The sequence below is a fragment of the Pristis pectinata genome, chromosome 11 (genome assembly GCF_009764475.1).
Source record: "Pristis pectinata isolate sPriPec2 chromosome 11, sPriPec2.1.pri, whole genome shotgun sequence".
In the NCBI taxonomy this organism is placed as follows: Eukaryota; Metazoa; Chordata; class Chondrichthyes; order Rhinopristiformes; family Pristidae; genus Pristis; species Pristis pectinata.
The window spans coordinates 26046139-26072011 of NC_067415.1; the positions used below are offsets into that span (position 1 = coordinate 26046139).

General features: G+C 38.3%; 1 protein-coding gene across 2 annotated transcripts; it reads left to right on the forward strand.

The window, feature by feature from the left end:
• On the forward strand, positions 1 to 25761 carry katnal1 (katanin p60 subunit A-like 1). 2 transcript variants are annotated; one of them, XM_052026190.1, is made up of 11 exons: positions 1 to 145; positions 6332 to 6507; positions 11311 to 11474; positions 12575 to 12740; positions 15913 to 16040; positions 16128 to 16233; positions 18928 to 19086; positions 21080 to 21206; positions 21908 to 22042; positions 22330 to 22456; positions 23752 to 25761. In XM_052026190.1, exons 2-11 carry the CDS (start codon positions 6346 to 6348, stop codon positions 23948 to 23950), a joined length of 1473 nt encoding a protein of 490 aa, XP_051882150.1. In that variant the 5' UTR covers positions 1 to 145; positions 6332 to 6345; the 3' UTR covers positions 23951 to 25761. The 2 variants fall into 2 exon arrangements, with proteins under 2 accessions (XP_051882150.1, XP_051882149.1); XM_052026189.1 differs by lacking the exon at positions 1 to 145 and adding an exon at positions 390 to 439 and having other exon boundaries at positions 23752 to 25674.
• The last annotated feature ends 112 nt before the right edge of the window (positions 25762 to 25873 follow it).

A 25873-nucleotide genomic window follows, 5' to 3' on the forward strand; every position in this document is an offset into this window, starting at 1 on the left:
GGGGTGTCGGATGTGCGGTGCCACAGCTCGTGTTCTGTTGGCTGTCCGCTGCCGGGGTAACAGGATAACGGACCGGGAGCGGCTCGACATCTGCAGCTTCACGGACACTGACCATCGCCCACCTCCGGGTTAAGCAGCGGTAACGGTGAGCTTTGAGGGGGGTGGGAGGCAGGTGCGTGAGGCTGCGGTCTGCGGTCAAATGGGCAGGTACCCCAAGCCGGGCGTGGGTGCCGGCTAGCGTCTCCCTTGCGCGGCCTAGTCGCCGCCCTGCGGGTTGGAAGCGGATCCGGCGCGAAGAACTGTGGGGATTGTAGTGGGAGGTCGCGGTGTTTGTGGCGGCGGCTGTGATCGGTGGACTACAAATCCCATCATGTGTCGGGCGACCAGAGCTGCTTGTCACCTGTATAATTTTGACAATTGCAAGTCGAGCACAGTCGAAGTAAGAATCCGAGCCCGAGATAACACCGAGCGAGGTTCAGGGGCTTGGCACGGCCTTTTGGCTTTTGCGGCCCTTGTGGGGCGGGTGGTTGTCCTGGAGACGGGAAGCGCTGGTTAGAAACAATCTCGGGTTTCAGAGAGGAGGGCGGTGTCCATTGTACGTGAAGCAGCGCTGTGATGATTGTAATGTGGGAATAATGGTGTGGCTGGAGCAGGGCTGAGCTCTGCACTTTCTCCAGACGGCCGGCAATCAGTTTCAACTCATTACATATTTTGAATATCAATAAAATCTATTTGCAGATCCAGCCAACTCCTTTGTCTACAGATGAATTTCATTCGTTAGCTGTTAAGTGACCCAAATCCAACTGCTTGAACATGTCGAAGTGTTGTTTTCCAAATCAGTACTGTACCGTTAGTTTGTGCAGCTGTCTTTGTTCGTATTCGTGCATTTTTAATAACCAGCAAGCAAATTAAAAGCAGGAGTGGGCCATGGTCCCTCAAACCTGCTTTGCCATTTAGTAAGATCATGGCTGACTTGACTGTTTACCCGTGGTACCCTTTCGCCTAAGTCATCGAATATCTATCGACTTCTGTCTTAAAAATATTCAAAGTCTTCACCTCTACTGCTCTTTGAGGAAGAGTTTCAAAGACTCATGACCTAAGGAAAAATACATCACGTAATTTCTGTCTTAAATGGGTGTCTCCTTATTTTACAACAGTGACCCTTAATTTCAGACTCTCCCGCTTGATGAAACATCCCCTTCACAGCCGCCTTATCAGGACTACTCGGGATCTTATAATTTCAGTCAAGCACCCTGCTACTCTTTGAAACACCAGCAGATACGAGGCTAGCTGGCACAGTCTTTTGTCTTTAGGTAACCTGCCCATTCCAGGTGTTGGCCAAATAAACCTCTGAACTACTTTCAATGCATTTACATCCTTCCTTGAGTAAGGAGACCTGAACTGTACATAACTCTCCAGATGTGGTCTCGCTAATGCTTTTTGCAACCAAAGCATAACTTCCTATATTTGTATTTAATTCCTCCATCAATAAACAAGAACAGTTAGCTCTTTTCATTACTTGCTGAACCTGCATATGTCTTTTATGAATCATGCACAAGAACACCCAAATCAGAACTCTCACCATTTAGATGATAGGCTTTTTTATTTTTGCTACCAAACTAGACAATGTTACATTTTCACGCATTATATTACATCTGCCAGATCTATGCCCATTCACTTAACCTATCTATATCCCTTTTGTAGCCTCTTTTTGTTCTCTTCACAACTTGCTCTTCTACTTAATTTTGGAAGCTTTCCAAAGCACAATTTGTTAACTTAAAAAAAATATTTGTAGGAATTCTTACCATGTATTTTTATTTATCTGGTTAGCTTGCCTCTTACTCCAATTTTTCCTTCCTTATTTATCTTTTAGTCATTCTTTGCTTTTTTTTAAATATCTTCTGATCCATTTTCTGATCTGTAACCCATCTTTGTCTAATTATGTTTAAATTGATATCATCATTAACTTTTTCTTTAGTTAACCTTGGAAATTTTATTTCTTGTTACAGTATATTCTGTGTATTCTGAAAGATTTTGTTAAATGTCTGCCATTGCATCTAGACAGGTCTGTAAACTAAACTGCCAGTTCACTTTCAGACTGGAGGTCTGTGACTAGTGGTGTGCCTCAGGGGTCAGTGCTAAACCCATTGTTGTTTGTTATCTATATCAATGATTTGGATGAGAATGTAGAAGGCATGGTTAGTAAGTTTGCAGGTGACACTAAAATAGCATCACTGACAGTGAAGAAGGGTATCAGAGATTACAGGGGTTTATGATCAGATGGGTAAGTGGGCTGAGGAATGGCAAATGGAGTTTAATTTGGATAAGTGTAAGGTGTTGCATTTTTGGAAAGTCAAATCAAGGTAGGACTTTCACAGTAAATGGTACAACCCTGGGGAGTGTTGTAGGTCAAAGGGACCTTGGAGTTCAGGTACATGGTTCCCTGAAAGTGGAGTCGCAGGTAGACAGGGTGGTGAAGAAGGCTTTTTGCATACTAGCCTTCATCAGTCAGGGCACTGAGTATAGAAGTTAGGAGGTTATGTTGCAGTTGTACAAGACGCTGGTGAGGTTGCACTTGGAGTATTGTGTTCAGTTTTGGTCACTGTGAGATGGGAAAGATGTTATTAAACTGGGAAGATTGCAGAAAAGATTTACAAGGATGTTGCCAGGACTCGAGGGACTGAGTCATAGGGAGAGGTTGGATAGGCTAGGACTGTTCTCCTTGCAGCGTAGGAGACTGAGAGGTGATCTTATAGAGGTATATTAAATCATCAGGGGTATAGATAGGGTTGAATGCACTGAGTCTTTTACCCAGAATTGGGCAATCAAGAACTAGAGAGCATCTGTTTCGGGTGAGATTTAATAGGAACTTGAGGGGCAACTTTTTTTACGCAGAGGGTGGTACGTATATGGACTGAGCTGCCAGAGGAAGTGGTTGAGGCAAGTACAATAACAACTTTTGAAAGACAGTTCTACATGGAATGGAAAGGTTCAGAAGGAAGTGGATCAGATGCAGGGGAATGGGACTAGCTTAGGTAGACATCTTGGACCAGTGGTCTGTGAATGACTCTGACTCTGTGAGTCCATGTCTGCTTCCATGCTGGCATAATTGCCCTTTTTTGAGTTTAAAATACTTGGACCCATTCTACATTCCCTTGAACTGAATGTAAAATTGAATTGTATTACAATCACTGCTGCCTAGGCCTGCCCTCACAATGAGGTTATTAATTGAATCCATCTCATTGTACAATGACAGGTTGTTGGGGAGGGGGAGGGAAGCTGCAGGTGGTGGAAATCTGAAGCATAAACAGAATATGCTGGAAATACACAACTGGTTAATTGACTGCCACTTCTCTTCCAAGAATGCCAATCTTGAAGATGTTTACCAATGCTGTTCAGCGGGATTTCCATCTGTCCCTTTCGCCTATTCAACTTCGGTGATGTCTGTTTCCCTTCTTGTCTTTGATAACATGTTGACTAAAACTCACTTCCACACCCTTATTTCTTTCCTTGGCAAATGTCTTTGGCTCTCTCGTTTTTCTCTCTTTCCCACTGACAAATGGTCTGAAATGTTAACTCTGTTTATCTTTCCACAGATACTGCATGACTTCCTTAGTGTTCCTGACATTTTAGTATAGTGCACTCTCTGGTTGCCTCCAGAATGTGCTGATTTAAGAAACCACCTGGAATTCATCATCTTGGCTACCTTTGTTCGTTTAATTTTTTTACACAGGTTTTCTTTTAAGACACACTTAATTTCTCATAGTGAAATCTCCAGAAGTTACAGAGCTGATTATAAGAATTTTTAAAAACTCTTCTGCTAGCGATGAATTAAGAGCAATATTTTGTGATGAAGGTGTACACGACCAGTGAGCGGAGAAGCCTAAATGCATACAGCCCCATTATGTAATTTCAATCGTTGTTGCTGATTTTATTCTATGTGCCGAAGCAGCAAAATTTAGGAGGAGATTTTTAAAAAAATTTTAACTTATGAGGAGTTTCCAATTGTGAAAACTTTTCTGTGAGTCACTTAGCAAGTTAGTTCATCCAATTGTGAATTATAGTTTCAAAGGATGAGATGAAGGGTTAGGAGAATATTTTTGGCACAAAAGGGAGTCAAGGCAGTAATGACATGGCACTTGGAAATGTTAGTTCAATTGGGCAGAGTCAAGAAGGATTTATAAAAAGGAATTCATGTTTGAGTAATCTGTCAGAGTTATTTGAGGTTGCAACTGGAAAGATGAGCTGGAACTAAAGGGAGCCAATGGCTATGTTGTTTTTGGACTTTCAGATGGCCATTGATAAGATGTCACTTGAGATCATTAAGTAAAATTAGATAATACTGTATTGGGTAATGTACAGGTTGTGAAGTGAGAACGTAAAACAAGGTAGGAATAAGCATGTTATTTTCAGGTTGGGATGCTGTGATTAGTGGGGTGCTGCAAGAATCAGAAGCCCCAGTTGTTTGCACTCTATGTCATTGATTTGGATGAGATGAATCAAATGTAATATATCCAAGTTTGCTTCAATACAAATTTAGAAAGATTCATAGAGTTATACAGCATGCAAATAGGCCCTTTGGCACAAATTATCCATGTCAAGCAACATGCCTATCTAAGCTAATCTCATTTGCCCTCTAAACATTTCCTATTCACGTACCTGTCCAAATGTTTTTTTAAAATGTTTTAATTGTACTCTCCTCTACCATTTCCTCTGGCAGCTTGTTCCAATTACCCACCACCCTTTGTGTGGGGAAAAACTTGCCCCTCAGATCCTCTTTAATTCTCATCTTAAACCTATGCCCTGAAGCTTTGAACTCCCCTACCCTGGGAAAAAGACAATCTACCCTATCTATGCCCCTCATAGTTTTATGAACCTCTGTAAGGTCACCCCTCAGCCTCCTTCGCCCTGTGGAAATAGGAATTAGTTGGTAGTGTGGGTTGTGAGGAGGATGCAGAGAGAGTTCATGGGATGCATATAGGCTAAGTGAATGGGTGAGGACTTGTTGGATGAAATATAGCATGAAAAAGATGTAAGATCATCCACTTTGGTTGAACTATCAGAATAACTTTTACTTTTAAATGGTGAGAAATTGAAAGTTGTTGGTGTTTTTAGGGACCTGGGTATCCTTGCAAAGATTTTCACTGGAAGTTGACATGCAGTTTCAGCAAGCAATTAAGAGGGCAGACAGAATCTTGGCCTTTACTGCAAGAGGATTTGGCCCCCTCACCCCTTCTCTTTCCCCTCTCCTGCCATCATGAGCTGCCCATCTACTCCCCACCTCCTTCCCTTTATTCCATGGTTTACTGTCCTCTCCTACTGGCTTCCTTCTTCAGCCCTTTGCCTCTTCTATGTATCACCTCTCAGCTTTTTACATCACTCCCTTTCATCTGCCCACCCATCTACCTTCCTCCCTCACCTGGGCTCGCCTATCATCTGCCAGTTTGTGCTCCTCCCCCTCACCCGACCTTCTTATTCTGGCTTCTGCCCTCATCCTTCCCAGTCCTGACGAAGGATCTCGATTCAAACCATCGACTGTTTATTTCCCTCTATAGGTGCAGCCTGACCTGCTGAATTCCTCTAGCATTTTGTGTGTATTGCTCCAGATTCCAGCAGCTGCAGAATCTCTTGTGTCTCTGATTTGAGTATAAAATTAGAATCATAATATTGCAATTATATTGCACCATAGTGAGATCATATCTGGAATATTGTGAACAGATCTGGTCTCCTTATCTAAGAAAGAATATACTTGGGATAAAGAAGTACACCGACATTTGGTTGTTGTCATATGAGGAAAAATATTAAGCAGATGGGGTTTATGTTCTGTAGACTTTTAGATGAACAAGAAATGAACTTACTGAAACATAATATTCTTCAGGGGATTGACAGAGTTAATGTGGGGTTTCTTTCCCCAGCTGCAGTGTCTAGAACCGAGTGTTACAGTCTCAGAAGAAAAGGTTTGTCATTTAGGACATAGCTGAAAAAAATTTCTTCACCCAGAAGGTAGTGAAATTTTGGAATTCGTACCCATGAGGGTTGTGGAAGCTCAGTCCTTGTTTGTATTCAAGAAAGATCAATACATTTTTCGATAATAAGGAAATTGAAGGATACAGGATTAGTGCAAGAAAGTGGCACTCAGCGATAATCTGATTGATTATCACTGAGTGCCACTTATCGGCATTATCGGCAGAGCAGGCACAAAGGGCCTAATGGCGTAGTCCTGCTTCTGTTTCTTGTGTGGACCTGCAAACTTAATTTTCCTAATAGGTTGTAAAGTGAACTCTAAAGCATGTTACATGTATTTCATTTTCTAATGCTTTTAATCTTGCAGGAGTGTGGAGCACCATGAGCTTAGCAGAAATTTATGATAATGTAAAGAAAGGGAGAGAGTATGCCCTTTTAGGAAACTATGATTCTTCAATGGTTTACTACCAAGGAGTGATCCAGCAGATTCAGAAACATACTCATTTAATAAGAGATCCAGCATTAAAGGTGAAATGGTTGCAGGTATGATTTTCACTTTGAAATTTCTTTCTGAGTTCTATTTTAATTAGATGCTTATTTATGTATTTGTAATTTGATTACCTCTAATGCTCAGGTTATTACTTAATAGAGATGGTGATCAGCTAGGTGAGTGGGCCGAGGAGTGGCAAATGGCATTCAATCAAGATAAGTGCAAGGTGGTGTATTTTGGGAAGTAAAAGCAGGGTAGAACTTTCGCAGTGAACGGTAGGGCCCTGGGGAGTGTTGTAGAACAGGACGTCCGAGGAGTTCAAGTACATAGTTTCCTGAAAGTGGAAGACAGGGTGGTGAAGGAGGTGTTTGACACACTGTCCTTCATCAATCAGGGCATAGAATATAGGAGTTGGGGTGTTATGCTGCAGTTATACAAGACAGTAGCGAGGCCACACCTGGAATATTGTGTACAGTTTTAGTTAGAAAAGACATCATTAAGCTGGAAAGAGTGCAAAGAAGATTTATGAGAATGTTGCCAGGACTCGAGAGCTTTAGGGAGACGTTAGATAGAAAGGAAGGACATTGGGTCAGAAGAGGTGGAATCCTTATAGGTGGAGCTAAGAAATAGCAAGGGTAAAAGGACAATAGTAGCAGTTATATATAGGCCCCTAATAGCAGTCAGGGTGTGGGCTATAAGTTGCAGTTAGAAATAGAAAAAGCATGTCAGAGTGACAACGTTGGGTAATTATGGGGGATTTTAACATGAAGGTGGATTGGGAAATCCAGCAAGGCAGTAGATCTCGGGAGAGTGAGTTTGTGGAATGTCTTAGGGGATGGCTTTTTGGAACAACTTGTTGCTGAGCCCACCATGGGATCGGCTGTTTTGGATTGGGTGCTGTGTAATGAACTGGAGGTGATTAGGGAACTAAAGGTAAAGGAACCATTAGGAACTAGTGATCACAATATGATTGAGTTCAGTTTCAAATTTGAGAAGGAGAAGCTGATAGCTGGTGTATCGATATTTCAGTGGAACAAAGGAAATTACAGTGGCATGAGAGAGGAGCTGGCCTAAATTGATTGGAAGAGTAAGCTAGCTGGAAGGACGGCAGAGCAGAAATGGATAGAATTTCTACAAGAAATAAGGAAAATGCAGGATAGATATATTCCAAGAAAAAAGGTTTTGAATGGGGAAAAAAAGGCACAAATGCGGATAACGAGAGAGGTTAAGGCTAAAATAAGAGCAAAAGGGAGGGCGTACAAGGAGGCAAGAATTAGTGGGAAAACAGAAGACTGGGAAACTTTTAAAAACCTGTAGAAAGAAACTAAGAAGGTCATTAGGAAAGAAAAGATGAATTATGAAAGGAAGTTGGTAGATAACATTCGAAAGGATACTAAGAGTTTTTTTAACTATGAAGAGTAAAAGAGAGACACGGGTCGATACAGGACCAATCGATAACAGTGCGGGAGGGATTATATTGGATGATAAAGAGATGACAGAGGAACTAAATGAGTACTTTGCATCGGCCTTCACTGTGGAGGACATCAGCAATATACCGGATAGTCAGGGTTCTCAATGGATGGTTGCTAGATTACTAGAGAGAAGGTGCTAGGGAAAATTACTAGAGAGAAGGTGCTAGGGAAGCTAAATGGACTAAAGACAGATAAGTCTCCCGGACTGGAATGAGGTGCATCCCCGGGTTCTGAAGGAGGTGGCTTTAGAGATTGCGGAAGCACTGGTGACAATTTTCCAGGAATCGATAGACTCCAGCATGGTTCCGGAGGACTGGAGGGTCACAAATGTAGTTCCACTGTATAAGAAAGGTGGGAGGCAGCATAAAGGAAATTACAGACCTATTCTGACATCGGTGGTGGGAAAGTTATTAGAATCGATCCTCAAGGATGAGGTTATGGAATACCTAGAGGTGCAAGGCAAGATAGGTCCAACCCAGCATGGTTTCGTGAAGGGAAGATCCTGCCTGACCAACCTATTGGAGTTTTTTGAGGAAATCTCAGGTAGGGTGGATAAGGGAGAAGTTGTAGGTGTTGTGTATTTAGACTTTCAAAAGGCCTTTGACAAGGTGCCGCACAAGAGGCTGATTAATAAGATGAGAGGTCATGGAATTACAGGTAGGATAATAGAATGGGTGGAGCATTGGCTGGCTGGCAGAAAGCAAAGGGTGGGAATAAAAGGATCCTGTTCTGGTTGGCTACCGGTTACTAGTGGTGTTCCGCAAGGGTCGGTGTTGGGGCCGCTTCTTTTTACTTTGTACATTAACGATTTGGATGATGGAGTAAATGGTTTTGTGGCTAAGTTTACAGATGACACCAAGATAGGTGGAGGAGTAGGGAGTATTGAGGAGACAGGAAGGTTGCAGAGAGACCTAGATAGTTTAGGAGAATGGGCAAGGAAATGGCAGATGAGATTTAAAGTTGAGAAATGTGCCATTGTACACTTTGGAAACAGAAATAAATGGGTAGATTATTAGGTAGAAGGAGAGAAAACTCAAAGTACAGAAGTACAAAGGGACTTGGGGGTACTCGTGCAGGATACCCTAAAGGTTAACCACCAGGTCGGATCGGCAGTAAGGAAAGCGAATGCTATGTTGGCATTCGTTTCGAGAGGTATAGTATATAAAAGTAAGGAAGTGTTGATGAGGCTCTACGGGGCACTAGTGAGGCCTCATTTGGAATACTGTGCACAGTTTTGGGCCCCATATCTTAGGAAAGATGTGCTGATGTTGGAGAGGGTTCAGAGGAGATTTACGAGGATGATTCCCGGAATGAAAGGGCTTACATATGATGAGCATTTGTCGGCTCTTGGACTGTACTCACTGGAGTACAGAAGAATGAGAGGGGACCTCAGAGAGACATTTAAAATGTTGAAAGGACTGGACAGAGTAGATGTGGTCAAGCTGTTTCCCTTGGTGGGTGAGTCCAGGACCAGAGGGCACAATCTTGGAATTAGAGGGTACAGGTTTAAAACAGAGATGAGGAGAAATTTCTTTAGCCGGGGGTGGTGAATTTGTGGAATTCCTTGCCACGTACAGCAGTGGAGGCCAGATCATTGGAGGCGTTTAAGGAAGAGATAGATAGATATCTAAATAGTCGGGGTATCAAGGGATATGGGGATAAGGCCAGAAATTGAGGTTAGAATAGTGTGTGATTTCCACCCCCAATTTTTCATTTCTTTTTCTTTTTTCCCTTTTCTTTGGAGCAGACTCGATGGGCCGAATGGCCCACCTCTGCTCCCTTGTCTTGTGATACAATGACAACATTTAGAAGATACTTGGACAGGTATATGATATGAAATGTTTAGGGGGATATGGGCCAAATGCAGGCAAACAGGACTTGCTTAGATGGGCATCTTGGTCGGCATGGACAGGTTGGGCGAAAGGCCCTGTTTCCATGCTGTATTGCCCTATGACACTATGACTCTATGAAAGCCATAGAGGATGGAGGATGAAAGGCCAATAGAAGAGCAATAGAATGGATCAGGGAATGGCAACAATTAGAGAGAAATGGGGCTTGATATAGGCAATATTGGTGAGATGGATGTAGACGAAAGGAGTTGTTCTTTCATGGATAAGATTTGAGGTTGGAATCTTAGCTTGGGGTAAAATAGGATGATGGGATATTTGCTGCTTGCACAATATCTATGTAAATAAAGCAAGTTTCGTTTTATCGAAATACTTGGAAATGGCTGCTTTAATCGAACCCTAAGTACTTTACCAAAATGGACTGTTTGCATGTTATGCCAGATGTTCATTTGTAGTCACCCTGCCTGGGTTTGTTGATCATGTATATTTACATGTATATTTAATTGTTCCTGGAGACCTGTCTAATTTTATTCTTCCTGAATTCTAAGTATGAAGGCCAGTTGTAATGATCTTCAATGCTAATGAAAATCAACGAGTTCAGAACAGATACTTTTGGCTCTGACTAAAAGGTTTCGGATCTGAAGTGTTAACACTATTTCCTTTTGCACAGATGCTGCCTGACCTCCAGTAATTTGTTTTTATTATCTACTCTGAATGGCTTAGTTGTGCACCTTTTACCTTGATTGATAAAGGAAACAATGAAAATCCGATTATATAACACAATGATTTTCTGTGCTTTGAAATTGAATTTTTATCATGTATGCTAATTTGCAAAGTGCAGTCAAATGCATGTTTTAATGTCACTGCATAACATTGTTCCCTTCATTAGAGGCCAGAAAATAGCATGAGCCTTGCATACATGCAGACAACCTGGAGGCTTGTGGCTTGCTTTGGCATTAGTTTAACCCAGCCTGATTTGCTGCAGGGAGTCTGAGATGTCCTTTATCTTCTGTGTACTTGTGTTGTGTTGGGAGCTGGCAAGCTTTGTGCACACAAATGATGCAAGGCATATTCTATTGCGCCCACAGCTGTGGGGTACGTGTATCCAATAGAATTGCACTGATGAGGACCCCGCACTATACTGGTGTGATTGACCGTGCAGCGTACATTTTAATGTGCTTTTTCAGCTATAGCTTGTACCCCACCAATTTTTTTCCCCAATGTTGAACAAGAAAAGCAGCTTCTTATGTATGACTTGTGTCACTTTTTTTCCTGCTTGGATGTGGCTTTTGACGTTTATTTTACGACCATATCCCTATTCCGTTATTAGCTGTGCTAAACAAAAAGGCTGTACCAAATGCCGCTTTTGGACATATTAACCTGTAACTTTTCAAGATAAATGGCAGAAAGTGATAACATTTTAATGTGCTCAGGTTATTTTCAAGAACTTTTGAGGGAAAACATGTTTAATCTTTGAATAGGATACAAAGGAATTCTGTCTCTCAAACTATGCATTGAACTGAGTTTTGTTCTACAGGTGCGGCAGGAGCTAGTTGAAGAGTATGAGCAGGTGAAAAGTATTGTAAACACTTTGGAAAGTTTTCGAGTAGAGAAACCTCCAACTGATTTCTCTGCGCCTCAGCAAGATGAGTCTTCCAGGGATCCAAGTATTTGGCCACCACCTATTCCAGTTGAGCACAGGTGTGTAAAGTAAATGTTATTCATTCTGTAAAGTTATGAATTACACTTTCACTAATTCTCTGTCTGTGAAAGCTAATGGTAACCTATATCCAACATAAGTATTATAAGGAAAACATTGTTACAAAAGCAAATCAATACAGAAGATTAAATTATGCTCAAAGTCTCATCAGCAATAGGTTAATAGGTGTGAGATTTTTAATGAAAGAATAATAAAAGAATTGCAATGATGTGACTTTGGCATTAGTGATGTGATTTTCATCTCAGTGACAACTGTTGATTTCTGGCGTCTTTTATTTAGCATGTTAGGTAGTCAATCACGTGGAAAGTTTCCTAACCCCCACCAGTTCTCAGTTTCCACCCATATCCCAAAAACAGGCTAGTTGGTAGGTTAGTTGTCTACTCTAAATTGCTCCTATTGTGTTAGTGAGTGATAGAATCTTGAGGGAATTTGTGAAAATATGGGGAGGGTGAAATTGGATTAGTGTAAGTGGGTGCCTAATGGTTGGCACAGTGGGTTAAAGAGCTTGTTTTGGTACTCTATGACATGTACCAGGACATAAGCTCTAATTTTTAACTTTCTAAGTATTTTACAGAGATACTTAAAAGCTGATACTGAATTTTTATTTTATATAAGTTTCTTATTTTTCAAAACACTGTGGTTATATCAAAATAATAGTTTTGCGTGAATTAGACTCTATATGGACAATCGTTTGGATGAGACATTAAATTGGGTCCAAATGGATAGGATCCATTGAAATTCTTTAGAAATTATTTAAACCAGTTTTTACATTTAGAGAGCTTGCAGTTAATAGGAAATTTAAGTATTCATGTAGTATGATTTCAAAACTTTTTGAACAGTATTGACTAAAATTTGCTAGAGGTTATATTTTGTAACATTTTCTTATGGATATCAAATTTCATTGCATTGAAATCAAATAAGCTGAATTTTCTTGAACATGTTAAAATTGCTAATTATCAACCTTTCCACTTTTTACTGAAACTTCACAAAAAAGTATTATGCTCTTGCTGACCACGTGATGGCTTCTGTCATCACTTGTGTGACTGTTCTACCTAATATTTTGTTATGCTGAACTTCACAGAGCTCCTTTGATGAAGCGGCAAAATCGTGAGGTTAAACCCTTGCGTAAAGAGTCACCAGTTGTCCAGGCAAGAGGACTTGTAGGTCGAGGTCAACAGGCTGGTAGAGCTGAAAAGCCTAGCAGCAAGTATAGTGGTGATTCCAGAGTCAGAGGGAAAGATGACAAGGTAAAAATGTAGTGCTGCTTGTAAATTATGCTGTAGAACTCGTAAGAAAAATATTACTTATTGTCAAGCATTATGTATGATTATTCATTTTTTATGGTTTTAATTTTGAAACTGTTGAAACGTGTGCTTTTTCAAAACAGGTAAGTTTTGTATTATTTTTCTTTTCACATAATTGCTTTTCCTCTGTCGGATGATAATCTTCTGAGCACATGGGTAACCCTTCCCTTGCAATGTGAGAGGAGTGTGACTTATCATATCTTTCTTACTTCCTTCATCTTTCAATTTTCATATATCCATGGGGCTTCTAATTTGGGTTTCTCTTCTTCCTCCTCAAGGATATACCTGAGATAACTAACTTAAGACCAAATAATGTAACTCTCGACTTTGTAAGAAGGTTCCAATAAACACCCAGTTCCTAATTTTCTGCTTGCTGTGTGACAAGCACTTTTATTTAGAATTTTGTCTTGTTATTGTTAAGGTGACTCAGGCCAATCTAATTGCAGAAAAACACCTGAAGTGAAATAAGATTAAAATTTCATTAAATTGCTTATAAAGATAGGAAAAGAAAATGACACAACTGAACAGATCCTCACAATTTTTAGTAGTTAATGGTAAATTGACATTAAGTTGCATGGGAATTTGAAGCATTTAAATATACTTGTTGAAATCATTTGCTTGAAAATTAAAGTGGGTGTCCCAAAACCAGTAGAGAAATTTTGTTATTCTGTGTAAATTTGTGGTCCAGTGTTGATAGAATTTTTTTTCCAGTTGTAATAATGACACTGGGTCCCACAAATAAAATAATTAAAGATTTTTAAATTGCCCCACATTTAACAAAAACTATAGAATTTATGTTTTTATAAAAAGGAACATTAATATTCATTCCTTGGCATGTGGGTAAGTTAACTGAAATTCTGGCAACATATACATGCAAATGGTGAGTGTCTCTCCTTTTCTTTTTATGCTTGCTGTTTGTGTTTTGTTTGGTAATCATTTTTCAAGTTGCTAGCAAGGCCAGCATGTATTGCCTTTCCCCTAGTTGCCTACAAGAAGGTGGTGATAAGCCATCTTTTTCAATCTTGATGGTTCTCCCACAATGCTGTTGGTATAAGAGTTCCAGGATTTAGGTTTGGTGATGAAGGAACAACAAAGTATTTCCAAATTGACTCAATGTGCTACATGAAGGGAACACTGTATGATGTTCACACCCTTTTCTTTCTTGATGATAGATGACATGGCTTTGGATGGTGCTGTTGGAATAACTTAGGCAAGTAACTGCATTGCATTTTGTAGATGCTACACAGTACAGCCATGTTGCAGCCATGTTAGAGGGAATGAATACTTAGGGTGGTGCATGGGGTGCCAATCAAGCAGACTACATGACGTTGAGCCTCTTGGGTGTGTTAGCATTGCTGCCAGCCAAGTAAGTGTAGTTCTTCACATCCTGATTTGTGCCATGTGGTGGAAAGACTTTGGAAAATCAGGAAGTGAGTCACTCTGCAGGATACCCAATCTCTGACCTGCTCATGTAGCCATGGTATACATGTTGCTGGTCCATTTGAGTTTCTGGTCATTGGTGTTGAATGACAAGGTTAGGTGTTAGACTCTGTTGTTGGAGTTGGTCATTGCCTGGCACTATCGTGGCTTTGTGTTACATGCCACTTATCAATCCATGCCTGAATGCTCTATAGGTGTTGCTGTAAGCTAGCATGAGCTTTTTTCGTTAAGGAATCATGAATGGAACTGAATATTGCACGATCATCACTGAACATCCCACTTCTGACCTTATGCTGGAAGGTAGGTCATAGATTAAGCAGCAAAAAGGTAGTTTATCCTAGGACACTGTTCAGAGGAACAACTGTGGTGTTGTTGTGGGGCTGGGATAACTGACCCCCAACATTCTCAATTGTCTTCCTTGTGTGAGGTATGCACCCTGCCATCAGTGCATTTCCTTCGATGCCAGTTGTCTTCATTATTACTGGGATCATTGAAAACTCATTTGGTCAAATGCTGCCTTTTTGTCAGCCAGTCACTACCACCCTACTGCTGGAATATAGTTCTTTGGTCCATATTTGGATCAAGGCTGTGTTGAAGTCTGGGGCCAAATGGTCATGATGAAAACTAATTAACCAACTAGATATGAGTCAATGTGTTCTTGGAGAGTAATTGCTGCTTGAGAGCACTGTTGACAACACCTTCCATTGTTTTGTCAATGATTTGAGAGTAGACCGGTGATATTTAGCTGGATTAGAATTGTCCTGCTTTTGTGAACAGGACATAGTTGGCCAATTATCCATATCAATGGGTAGATGATATAACTTTATTAGAACTCAATCAGAAGGTGCAGCTTTTTCCGGAATGAAAGTCTTCAGTACTGGGGCCAGGATGTTTTCAGGTCCTATAGCCTTTATGGTATCCAGTTGGCCTCAGCTGTTACTTACATTATGTGGAGTGAATCAATTAACTGAATACTGGCTCCTGTGATAGCAAGGATCTCAGGAGGAAATCAAGGAGGATCATCCACTTAACACTTCTGGTCATACATGCTTACAAATGCTTCAGTCTCATCTTTAGTCATTGCATGCTGGGCACTGCTATAATTGAGGATGGGGATATTCTTGGAGCCTTCTTCTGTTGGCTACTTATATGGCCATCACCACTCACTTTCAGAAGTAGTGGGACTGCAGAGCTTTGATCTTATTCATTGGTTGTGGGATTGCTTGGTTCTGTTTAGTGCATGCATTTTTTTTGCTTTTTGACATGTAGTATGTATTCCTGTGTGGCAGCTTATTTTGAAGTATGCCTGGTGCTGTTTCCGGCATATACTTTTGCACTCTTTATTGAATTAGGGTTGATTGTAATGGGAAACTGCGTGATATGCTGGGCAACTACGGTTGTGTACTTCTCTGGTAATGGTTTATATTTCTTCTGCTACTCCTGACATTCACTGTGCCTCACTATGCCCAGTTTTTGAACCTCCAGGCCTGTTCTGAGTCCATCCCATTTAATGCAATTGAACTAGATCACTGTACAATGGAGATGAGAAAGGACTAAAATGAGACTACATGCCTTTTAATGTCATGTTGTAAAACGTACTCATTGTATTTTTTTGCACTTACAGATCAAAAGAAAAAATAAGAGTATTAATAGTCTTGTGTTAACTTGATTACAGGGCAAAAGGAATCTGCAGGAAGCAGCAGGAGATGCAGATGGGAAGAAATTTGATGGAACTGGTTATGATAAAGAATTAATTGATGTTCTGGAGAGAGATATAATATCTAGGAATCCCAATGTGCACTGGTATTGAAATATTTTTAAACTACTGTTTTGAAAATATTTGGGTTTTGGTCATAGGGGAAAAACTCATTATCTTCTTTTTCTACTCAGGGATGATATAGCTGATTTAGAAGATGCTAAAAGGCTTTTGAGAGAAGCTGTTGTGTTACCAATGTGGATGCCTGACTTCTTCAAAGGAATAAGGCGACCATGGAAGGTAGAAATTACTTTTGTTGCAATCTTAAATTTATCACCTCTGTTTAGCACCATACCTGTCAAAAGAAATAGTTTAGCCCAGCTTGTTCCATTAAAATCACTCCTAGTTTTAAATACTACTTTGATTTTTACCTTAATTTTCACCTTTAATGGAGAATTGTTCTCAAAATTTGGCAATATCAAATAACTGAACTCTTTCATTTCATATATGATCTTGGTAAACCACCTTGATGTCCTTCCTAAAATGTAGTACCTAGAATTGCACACAACCTACTGGCTAAGGTCTAACCAGAGACTTGTAAAGATTTAACATAATTTCTTTTATTCAAAACAAGTTTCCCATATCTTAAATATTATATCAACATGGCACACAATATTTATAGATATCAGAATCTGCACCATCTATTTATTTGCAACCCCACAAAATAGTACTTTTAAATTATATTGCCTTTGTTATTTATATTTTTGTTTTCTTAGGGCTTACTTAACTGCAAGTCCTCTGTATTTGTGATTATGCATTTAGTGCAGGAAGGAGAGGTGAAGAAAGTTGCATAAAATGTTGACTTACTAAAGTAAAACAAAAATCATTTGAACTCGTTGGGCCACATCTTACTGGTTCCATCTCAGAGGTCTCTCCTTTCTTTTATTTAACTGGATCAAAGGGCAGCTAACTCACTCAAAGCATCTTGGACTGCATTGATGTTGCTTGAGCAATGGCAGTGCCTCCAGTGAAGAAGTGATGAAGCCATGCCTGTGAAATTTTTGACAGTTCTCTAGGTTTTGCCAACTGTTAAAATTGTAAGAGATTATTAATAGTTATTGGAGACATTTTAAAAACTAATAAAATAACTAGATAGACTTTTAATGTGAATTTTTTAATAAAATTAAAATAATTGGCTAGAAAGACCTAAAACAAGTGAGGAATTGAAACGTTTAAGTGAAATAGAAATAACTTTAATGAAAAGTAATTTGTCTTCCCTTTTGCTTAATTAATCTGTCATTAATAAGATTGTAAATAATTGATGCTTCAGACTGATCACTCTGTCATCCTACTATTTGCAACTTGCCATCCTGAAAATGATCTGTTTTCTGTTACTTGGTCAATGTTCTATTTATTCCAATATACCATCCCCCAACACTGAGCTCTTACCTTGTACAGTAATCTTTAGGTGGCATCTTTATCAAATACCTTATGGATCTCAAAACTTGCATCTACTGGTTTCCTCTTTACCCTCAAAGAAGTAATGAACTTTGACAAATATTATTTTGCTTTGATAAAATCAGGATGACTATGCTGATTGTATTATGATTTTCTAAGTCTCCAGCTACGTTCTTAATAATGGAGTCCAGAATTTTCCAAGTGACAGATGTTAGATCAATTGGTCTAGAGTTTCCTGCTTTCCATTTCCCTATGTTCTTATACAGCGAGGTTCTATTTGCTGTTTTCTGACCTGCTGGAGACCTAAAATCTAGGGAACCTTCGACAATAGCAACCAATGAATCCACTATCTCTGTAGTCACTTCTTTTAAGATCCTAGAATATAGACCATTGGGTCCAGGGAACATCAGCATTTAGTCACATTAGTTTGCAGGTTCCAAGCTATGGGGAGTCATGCATACATGGAGATGTGTCATGGGTGAAATCTGTGGTAAGGTTGATTAGTAGTAGTTTTTGTCTTTCCCATGTTAAGTAGACAAACACCATATATTCTGCTGGTATGGGGGCAGCTGAGGATCAAGGAAAGTCATGGAGAAATGAGTGCCATCAACAAATATTTAGGCGACTGGAGCTCTTGGCTGCATACATTTTTCCAAGCCAGAGAATCTTATGGTACTAGGAATGCCCTTTAGTTAATAGATGCTCCAATCTTAAGCAGATGCCAATCTCAAAATGTAGTAAAACAACTTGCTTTATTTCAAAATTAATTTCAGTGTTAAGTTGAACAAATTGCAATAACACAACCTAAGGAACGTGGCTATGAATCTGGAACAAGATATAAAAATAAATGCTTGTGCCCAGAAAATCTGATGTTATTCCAGGAACCATATTTTAATTTGAAGCAGAAAATTGCCTGTGCATGCATGTATATTGGCAGGATGTGAGTTACTAAGCAAAGTTGGTGGTATTATTTCTAAATATCTGGTCTACTTGCTCAGTGTCACTTTGATCAACTGATTAGATTTTGAAAAAATACTCCATCTATAAAGTAATTGCATAGAGCACTTTTATGCTTTTATTCTTTATCATCTTGACATGGTAGCTGAAAAGAATGTTTGGTTATTTATTAGGTACATTTTTCCTTATTTGAAGGAAGCTAAGCTTTTACCTTCAAACTTTCTTGTATGTGATTCTTCATTTCTCTTTCTGACGACAAGCTTTGGGGCTATTTTATTGTTGCTTTTATGTTCTTGTTACTAGTCAATGTTAAGTTCTCCCTGCAAACCAGCAAAGTATGGACAAAATATTGGAGATAATATTGAAACAAAATATTGAAGCTGCCTTTTCAAACTGAGGAAGACGAAGTCTTATTACTTGGAGCAGGAGATTAAGAAAGTAAACATTCATCTTGCATTTAAGTGTATAATGAGCCAAAAAAATGGTATCATTTGAATGTCGGATAAATTAGCTTAGTTGCATCCAAGCACAATTTTGAGTAAGAACTCTACTGTACTTTTTCTATATTATTACTTCTAGGGGGTCTTAATGGTTGGACCGCCAGGGACAGGTAAAACCATGCTAGCTAAAGCTGTGGCTACAGAGTGTGGTACAACTTTCTTTAATGTGTCCTCTTCCACATTAACTTCCAAGTACCGTGGAGAGTCTGAAAAATTAGTTCGTTTGTTGTTTGAAATGGTAAGTAAAATAGTTTTTTATTTACATATGCTATGTATCTATGGTCACAATAGGTGCTGAATAAATTCTACTACAGTGTTGATGCGTGCATTTGGCGTGAATCAAATTGGTGAGGGGGTTAATGCATGTCTATGAAATGTTACTGGAAGTCAGCAGAGAATAAACAGATTGAGATTAATCAGTGTGTAACATCAATGCAACACTTATCTATCTTTTTCAATCTTTTTATTAAATTTAAAATTAATACGCATAGCAATAGTGATTATACACATGGTGCGAAGAGATCGGGATTACAATAATAACAGTTGATATATACAAACACAGGGAGTAAAATGTATAATCTGAACCTCCCAATCTCTTAGTAAGTGAACATGATACAAAAGAACTTGAAAAGAAATTTGATTGTATGAAAAGAGAACCCCAAAATTAAAATAATAATAAACAAAAGCAAACCAAAAACTTCAATAACAAAAAGCTGGACTGTTATTTCTTCGGTTAACAAACATTATTATGTCGTTAGCTCCGCTCCTCTATATTCAATGCAACACTTATCTAACATTAGTGCTTCCATATTGAAGCTCAGTATTCCAGGTGTGTCACCTTTTAACTATGCATAACTGAATAACACTGAGAAAGATCCCCCCACTACCATTATTTAAAATGATCATCCACTGCTTGCAAGTTGGTTGCTGATTTGACTTTTTATGGATGTTGTTGTATTTCTTCAAGAGTTTGGTGATTCTAGACTTTAAGGTTGCCAAAATCAGCGAGGATTAGAGTCTGAGGACTTGGTTTTAATTTAAGGCCTTCTTCACGACTTGTTGCTCTCAAATATGGGTGCATTGATAGGCATTCCACTTGGAGTGCAGCATGATTCAGAGAAAGAGCAGAAGGGTTGCAAAAAAGAACAAACAATTGGAAGAATAAAGGTGGTGGTAGGGGAAGATGTGGGGTTGCAAAATGGCTCTCAGTAGGAGATCATATCTATTCAGTGTGCTCAAGAAGTAGTTCCCTTTCCTGACCCTCCTTAAAGAACAATATGTACTCTGTGCTTTAATAAGGATGTTCACGTGAAATATACCACCTGTTCCAATCACAGCTGCAATCTGAATAAGTTAAGTATTGTTGACAGGTATCAGGTTCATTTCAATCATTAACTTTTTGACCATTGCATTTATTCCAGGGAATATTTGCAACATCCTGCAGTTTACTATCCACCATTGCATTTTCTTTTCAATTGACTGTTTCACTTTTGCTTGCTGGAGAACAGCATGCAGCTTCATGAAGATTGCAGGCTTCCCACCAGCACAGGATACCTTTGATTAAAAAGGAAAGCACTCCTTCACTCTCTGGCTGGTGTGTGACCTTTGCAGCACCAAGAGACTGATTCATTATCAGAGATTATCTCCTTTGAGAAAGTTTATTAACCTATCAAATGAGACAGAAGCTCAATATTTCATGCATTTATTTGACAAACTACATTAAGCCACTTGTTATTTCAACATTTCTCCTCATGTACCAATAACATGGTTCTTATTCCATGAAAATTGTATGCTTATTTTGCTTGCAAGACTGTAATTACTTTGTAATTCATAATGAAAAATATTTTAGGACATGTCTTAAGACACCATGAAACACCATATAAATGCAAATCTTTCTTTCGAGTTTGGGTATTTAAAGTGTATTTATAAAACCTTTCTCCAAATTATTCTCAGTCTCTTTTTAAAAGTACAAATCTCAATTACTTAAAACACCTTTACCAGCTGCATCCTACACTCTCTTCTGCACTTTGTGAAATGGTTGGATACCAAACGTTTCCATATTTCTGAGGAAACGCATGATCGGTTAAATGATTGACTTCAAAATAACTTATTGTGATTAACTTGGAATTAAATTAAGTTTGCATACAGGCGTCTTGGTGAGAAATGCTTTGAATATCTTGAAAATTCATTTGCGTATAGAATGCTCTGCATTTATGATCTTCTTCTTTCAGGCTCGATATTATGCTCCAACAACTATTTTTATAGATGAAATTGATTCCATCTGTAGTCGCAGAGGCACGTCTGATGAGCATGAAGCCAGCCGCAGAGTCAAATCAGAATTACTCATTCAGATGGATGGTATGTTACCTCTCCCTAAAATATATTAGTAAGTTGTGTGGAAGTATTTACTGTTGTGCCTTCTGGACACATATATTGGTTAAGGCAGCTTATTTGTTCGGTTAATATAAACATCATTATCTCTTGGAATTAGGATAGCAATTATATGTTTCTAACTTAATAAAAATCATTATCAATTGGTATGAGTCAGAGAATAGCTTTGCTTGCTTCTAAAGACCTTTTCTGTGATGTTGTCTATTTTTAAAAATAAGCTTATTAGAACCAAAACCGCAGTTTACCAAAACTGTGGTTCTTTTCCTGAAAGGGGTATGGGAGCTTTGGAGCTTGACGGAAAAGCAATTTGTATTGGGTACACAATACTTCATTTGTTTAATGTCTTAAATGTTTACCCTGTGGTTGTCCTATGACATACCAATTCTTGCGTTTGCTCCCCTCAGGGACAACAACAGATTAGTTGACTAACTGAGAATGTTGTCAAGCATGATCACATGGAATAGATCATGATGAGCTAGACTGAATGTTCATAAACTAAACCTAACTTGCATGCATGCTTGATAATTGCTGGTATCAAAGGAAAATCAGAAATAGTTGATCATTCTGATTAGCAAAATTTAAATTAATGTTTGATTTTTTTTGACTAGTAAGATATTGAAATTTGGTCGTTAACACTCATGGTGTTTAATGTTACATTATTATTTCAGGTGTAGGGGGTACTTCAGAAAATGAGGATCCATCAAGAATGGTAATGGTTTTGGCTGCCACAAATTTTCCATGGGATATAGATGAAGCCTTAAGGAGGAGACTGGAAAAAAGAGTGTACATTTCTTTGCCAACAGGTTAAGCTCTTCTAATGCTTTTAAAGACTTCCTTAAAAAGTAATGTCCTTATTGAATTATACTCATTATGCTTAAAGTTACGAGGGGTGTTAAACCATTGTTTCTTTTGAGTGAGTCATTCTAATTTGAGAATATATTTTCTGATTAGTGCATTAATGATAAAGCTGTAGCATATTTCAAGTCAACACAAGCTTTATTGATGAGCAATGAATGCACTTTTTGCTTTAGTTGCATTCTGGAATTTGTATTTTGTTGCTATCTTTAAAGCTATATAATTTTCTTATTAGCAAATGGAAGAGCAGAACTGCTGAAAATAAATCTACGAGGGGTAGATGTTGCTTTAGGTGTTGATGTTACAGTAATTGCTGAGAAGATGGAAGGTTATTCTGGTGCAGACATCACCAACGTATGTAGGTAAGGATAATTAGTCAAACTAATATAAGATGATAGATGATAAGTGTGGCTTGATATCTTTAGAAATATAGCGGTGTACTCCAATTACAAGATCATGGGTTTGATCTAAGGTTGTTGAGTTAGTTAATAAAAATCTTTTTAAGAAACATTAATTGTTAATCAAGGTTTTAGTCATTCTGTTTAAAACAATGAAGTTCCAATGTTTTTGGTCCAGTGGGAAAAATTTCTTGTTTTTATATCTTACAATGTAATTTTCACTTTACACTTTGCATCCCATTGGCTTCCCCCATTTCTGTAAGTTCTTCCAGTCCCAAAACCCTCACATTTCTGCATTCCTCTTATCACTGGCCTCCTGATTTCCATTGCTTCGCTAATGGTGACCTTGTGTCCCATTATTAAGTAGTTTAGTTACACCGGTTACCGGTCTTAAACACCCAAAAATAGTTTTTCTGGATGAGGTATCACAAGGGAAGAGGAGCAAGGGCATGGACAGTTGGGATAGATCTGGTCATTTCCTGCTCTGGGTTTTGATGACCCAATGAGATTGAGATGAAACAGAGTTGTTTTCAGAGCTTGCAAAAGATGTGAGTCAGTACCTGATTGGATCTCAATCTAGATCTGGATCTTGAGACCCAGACTGAAGCATGCTTCTGTCAATCCTAGTATAGGGGTAAATGCCCCTAACCTGATGCTGATGCAAATAGAGACCAGAGAGTGGGTGGCAATTCAAACTCTCCATCAAAGGAGCAACTGTCTGTCTCACTGAAGTTCTCCTGCTGTTCAGCAAGAATCTGAGTTCTGAGCCTAGCACCCATTACCTGCAGTCTAAAACATGAGAAGGTCCAATTGGAGATGTAATACATAGCTGCCTTCAATCCTTTGTGAGTGCTTATGGTTGTCAAGACAGTGGGGCCAGGCAGCTTCGGTTTGGTTGTGGTTTTTAAAAGGTAAAGTTCAAGACATTTTGTTTTGAGAAGTTTGAATTTTTCCCATGACACACATTAATAGCAGTGATAAAGATAATTTGAATCCCAGTGTTGGTATAAAATCAGCTTTATCCATTGACTACAACAACTGGCATTTACTTAACACTTAAAATTTGGGAAGTATTCTGGGCACTTCATAGAGTATAATCAGACAAAAGAAAACCATGATAGAATAGACTGATTTAGACATGCCAGTATCCAAATATGCTCTAGCTGATGGGGATGGTGAAGGAAGAATCTGATGATTGGATGAAACTGGGCCTTCAAAAATAAATTTATTTTTGTAACTTTTGTTCTAACTACTTTTAGAGATGCTTCCATGATGGCAATGCGTCGTCGAATTCAAGGCCTATCCCCAGAAGAAATCAAAGCTTTATCCAAAGAGGAGTTGCAAATGCCTGTAACCATGGATGACTTTGAACTGTCTTTAAAGAAAATCTCCAAATCAGTTTCTGCTTCAGACCTTGAAAAGTATGCAACGTGGATGGCTGAGTTTGGTTCAGTGTAGTTCTAGGTAAAAATGGATGGGTTTGAGTAATATATACGAAGTGAAGTCATAGGGCAATGACTATTAAATTTGCATATTTTGAATCATAAATAGGCAACGTATTAATAAGTTGAGCCTTGAGAATCAGCTATATACTAATGTTGACTTGATACATACAAATTAAAGCACTTTATTATACTAATAATTAAACTAACTGACATGTATTGGGTCAAGATAAAGTTATGTCAGGTTATTTAATTGTGTTGACCAATCCTTTTTTTTGCCCCTTTATTCATGTTGGAGAAGTTATTAATTGTATCTCAACATAAAACTATGCTGCATATTGAAAATAATTCTTCTCTGTCTGCCCTAATTTATTGTTGGATTCATTCTATATTTCAGTACATTCCTTCGTTGGATGCTTCAAATGTACACAACCATTTAACAGTCATATAGTGCATCACAATAGCAGTTGTGTTGTTTGTGTTAAATATGGAAGAAACCCTGTGTCTGCTTTAATTTATCAAGAACCAAGCTGAAATAATTTGCAAAAGTAATTTGTCTACAAATAGACTTTTTAAGAAGTTGCATCTTTTTTTAAAGTTTTTTTTTAAAGCTAGTCTAAAAATCCCTCAGCTAGGATACAATTTTCAGATGTGTATTAATTGGGATTATTGCAGCACATAGCACCATTAGCACTACGTGTACGTAATTTGAAATACAGTTCCGCAGCAATAGTATATTTTCATTTGTTAATTTTTTTATATAGTTTTGTGGAAAAAGATAGAAATGGTTTCATTTATTTGCTTATTTTTCAGATGAGGTTGACCATTTTGTCCCATGTGGCCCAAATCGAACATTAAACATTATATTCCCAAAACATCATTTCAATTTTCTTCTTGATATTTTGGCTCTGCTCTGTGCTACACCATTGTAGCAAATGATTACTCCTGTTTATCCTATTGCCCTTGACCCCCAATTTTGTGTTCACAATTAGTCTCCTGACCAAGTTTACAAAGAGTGATATTAGCCATTCTCCAATCAAAGGTATAAAAGGGATACTAGGCAAATATGACAATGCTTCATTACATTTGTATTTAATCTTTGGGAATATTTAGTTTTCTTAGAATTATTTTGCTTTTATGCACCAGCATTATAAAGATAATGGTTTAACACATTGCATACTATATTCTGAAAAAACCAAGCCCATTTTATTAAATCACCCATACTATCTGTTTATACACTAGCTAGACTTGTTACAAGCAGTTTTATAAACTGAGAACTAACTCGTACTTCCAAGCTTGGTAATTTGGTTTAATAGAGGTGCAGATATGAAGAGTCTTATTTACACTTACTGGGCTGATTAGTTTATCTAACTACGAGTAACTAATAGTAACCTTAACTTAGGGTTGGATACACTAAGCATTGCACAAGGACATCAGAGCCTTATTGAGTAATTTTAATTGTTCGATTGTTTCTACTATGATAAAGAACAATGAAGCAGGAATATCTTGTAGCATTCTTGATTTTTTTCAATTTATAAATTCACAGCGCTGAAACAAAGTGACTAACTTAGCTAAGCTTGCTAAGTTGAATAGTGCTGTAAGCATCAACAATTCAGTGTTAGGTTTTGAGCATTCCTTTAGTATCGCACTTTTTGTAACAAAGACTTTATAGAAACAGGGATGCTAATGTTTTATGTCATTTTATATTGTCTATGTAAAAGCATTATATGTACTATTATGTTAATGACCACTCATATTACTTGTGCATATTATTTGTTGTATTTTTTGTTATTGCAACAGTTCTAAATAAATTTTTTAGCTTTTGTGAAATCTCTGGTAACAATGGAATAATCCTGATAAGCTTAGTAGTAATTGTACTTTGAATTTATGGGTTTGGATTTATTTTTAGTTAATCAATGTTTATGTAAAGGAGAATGTA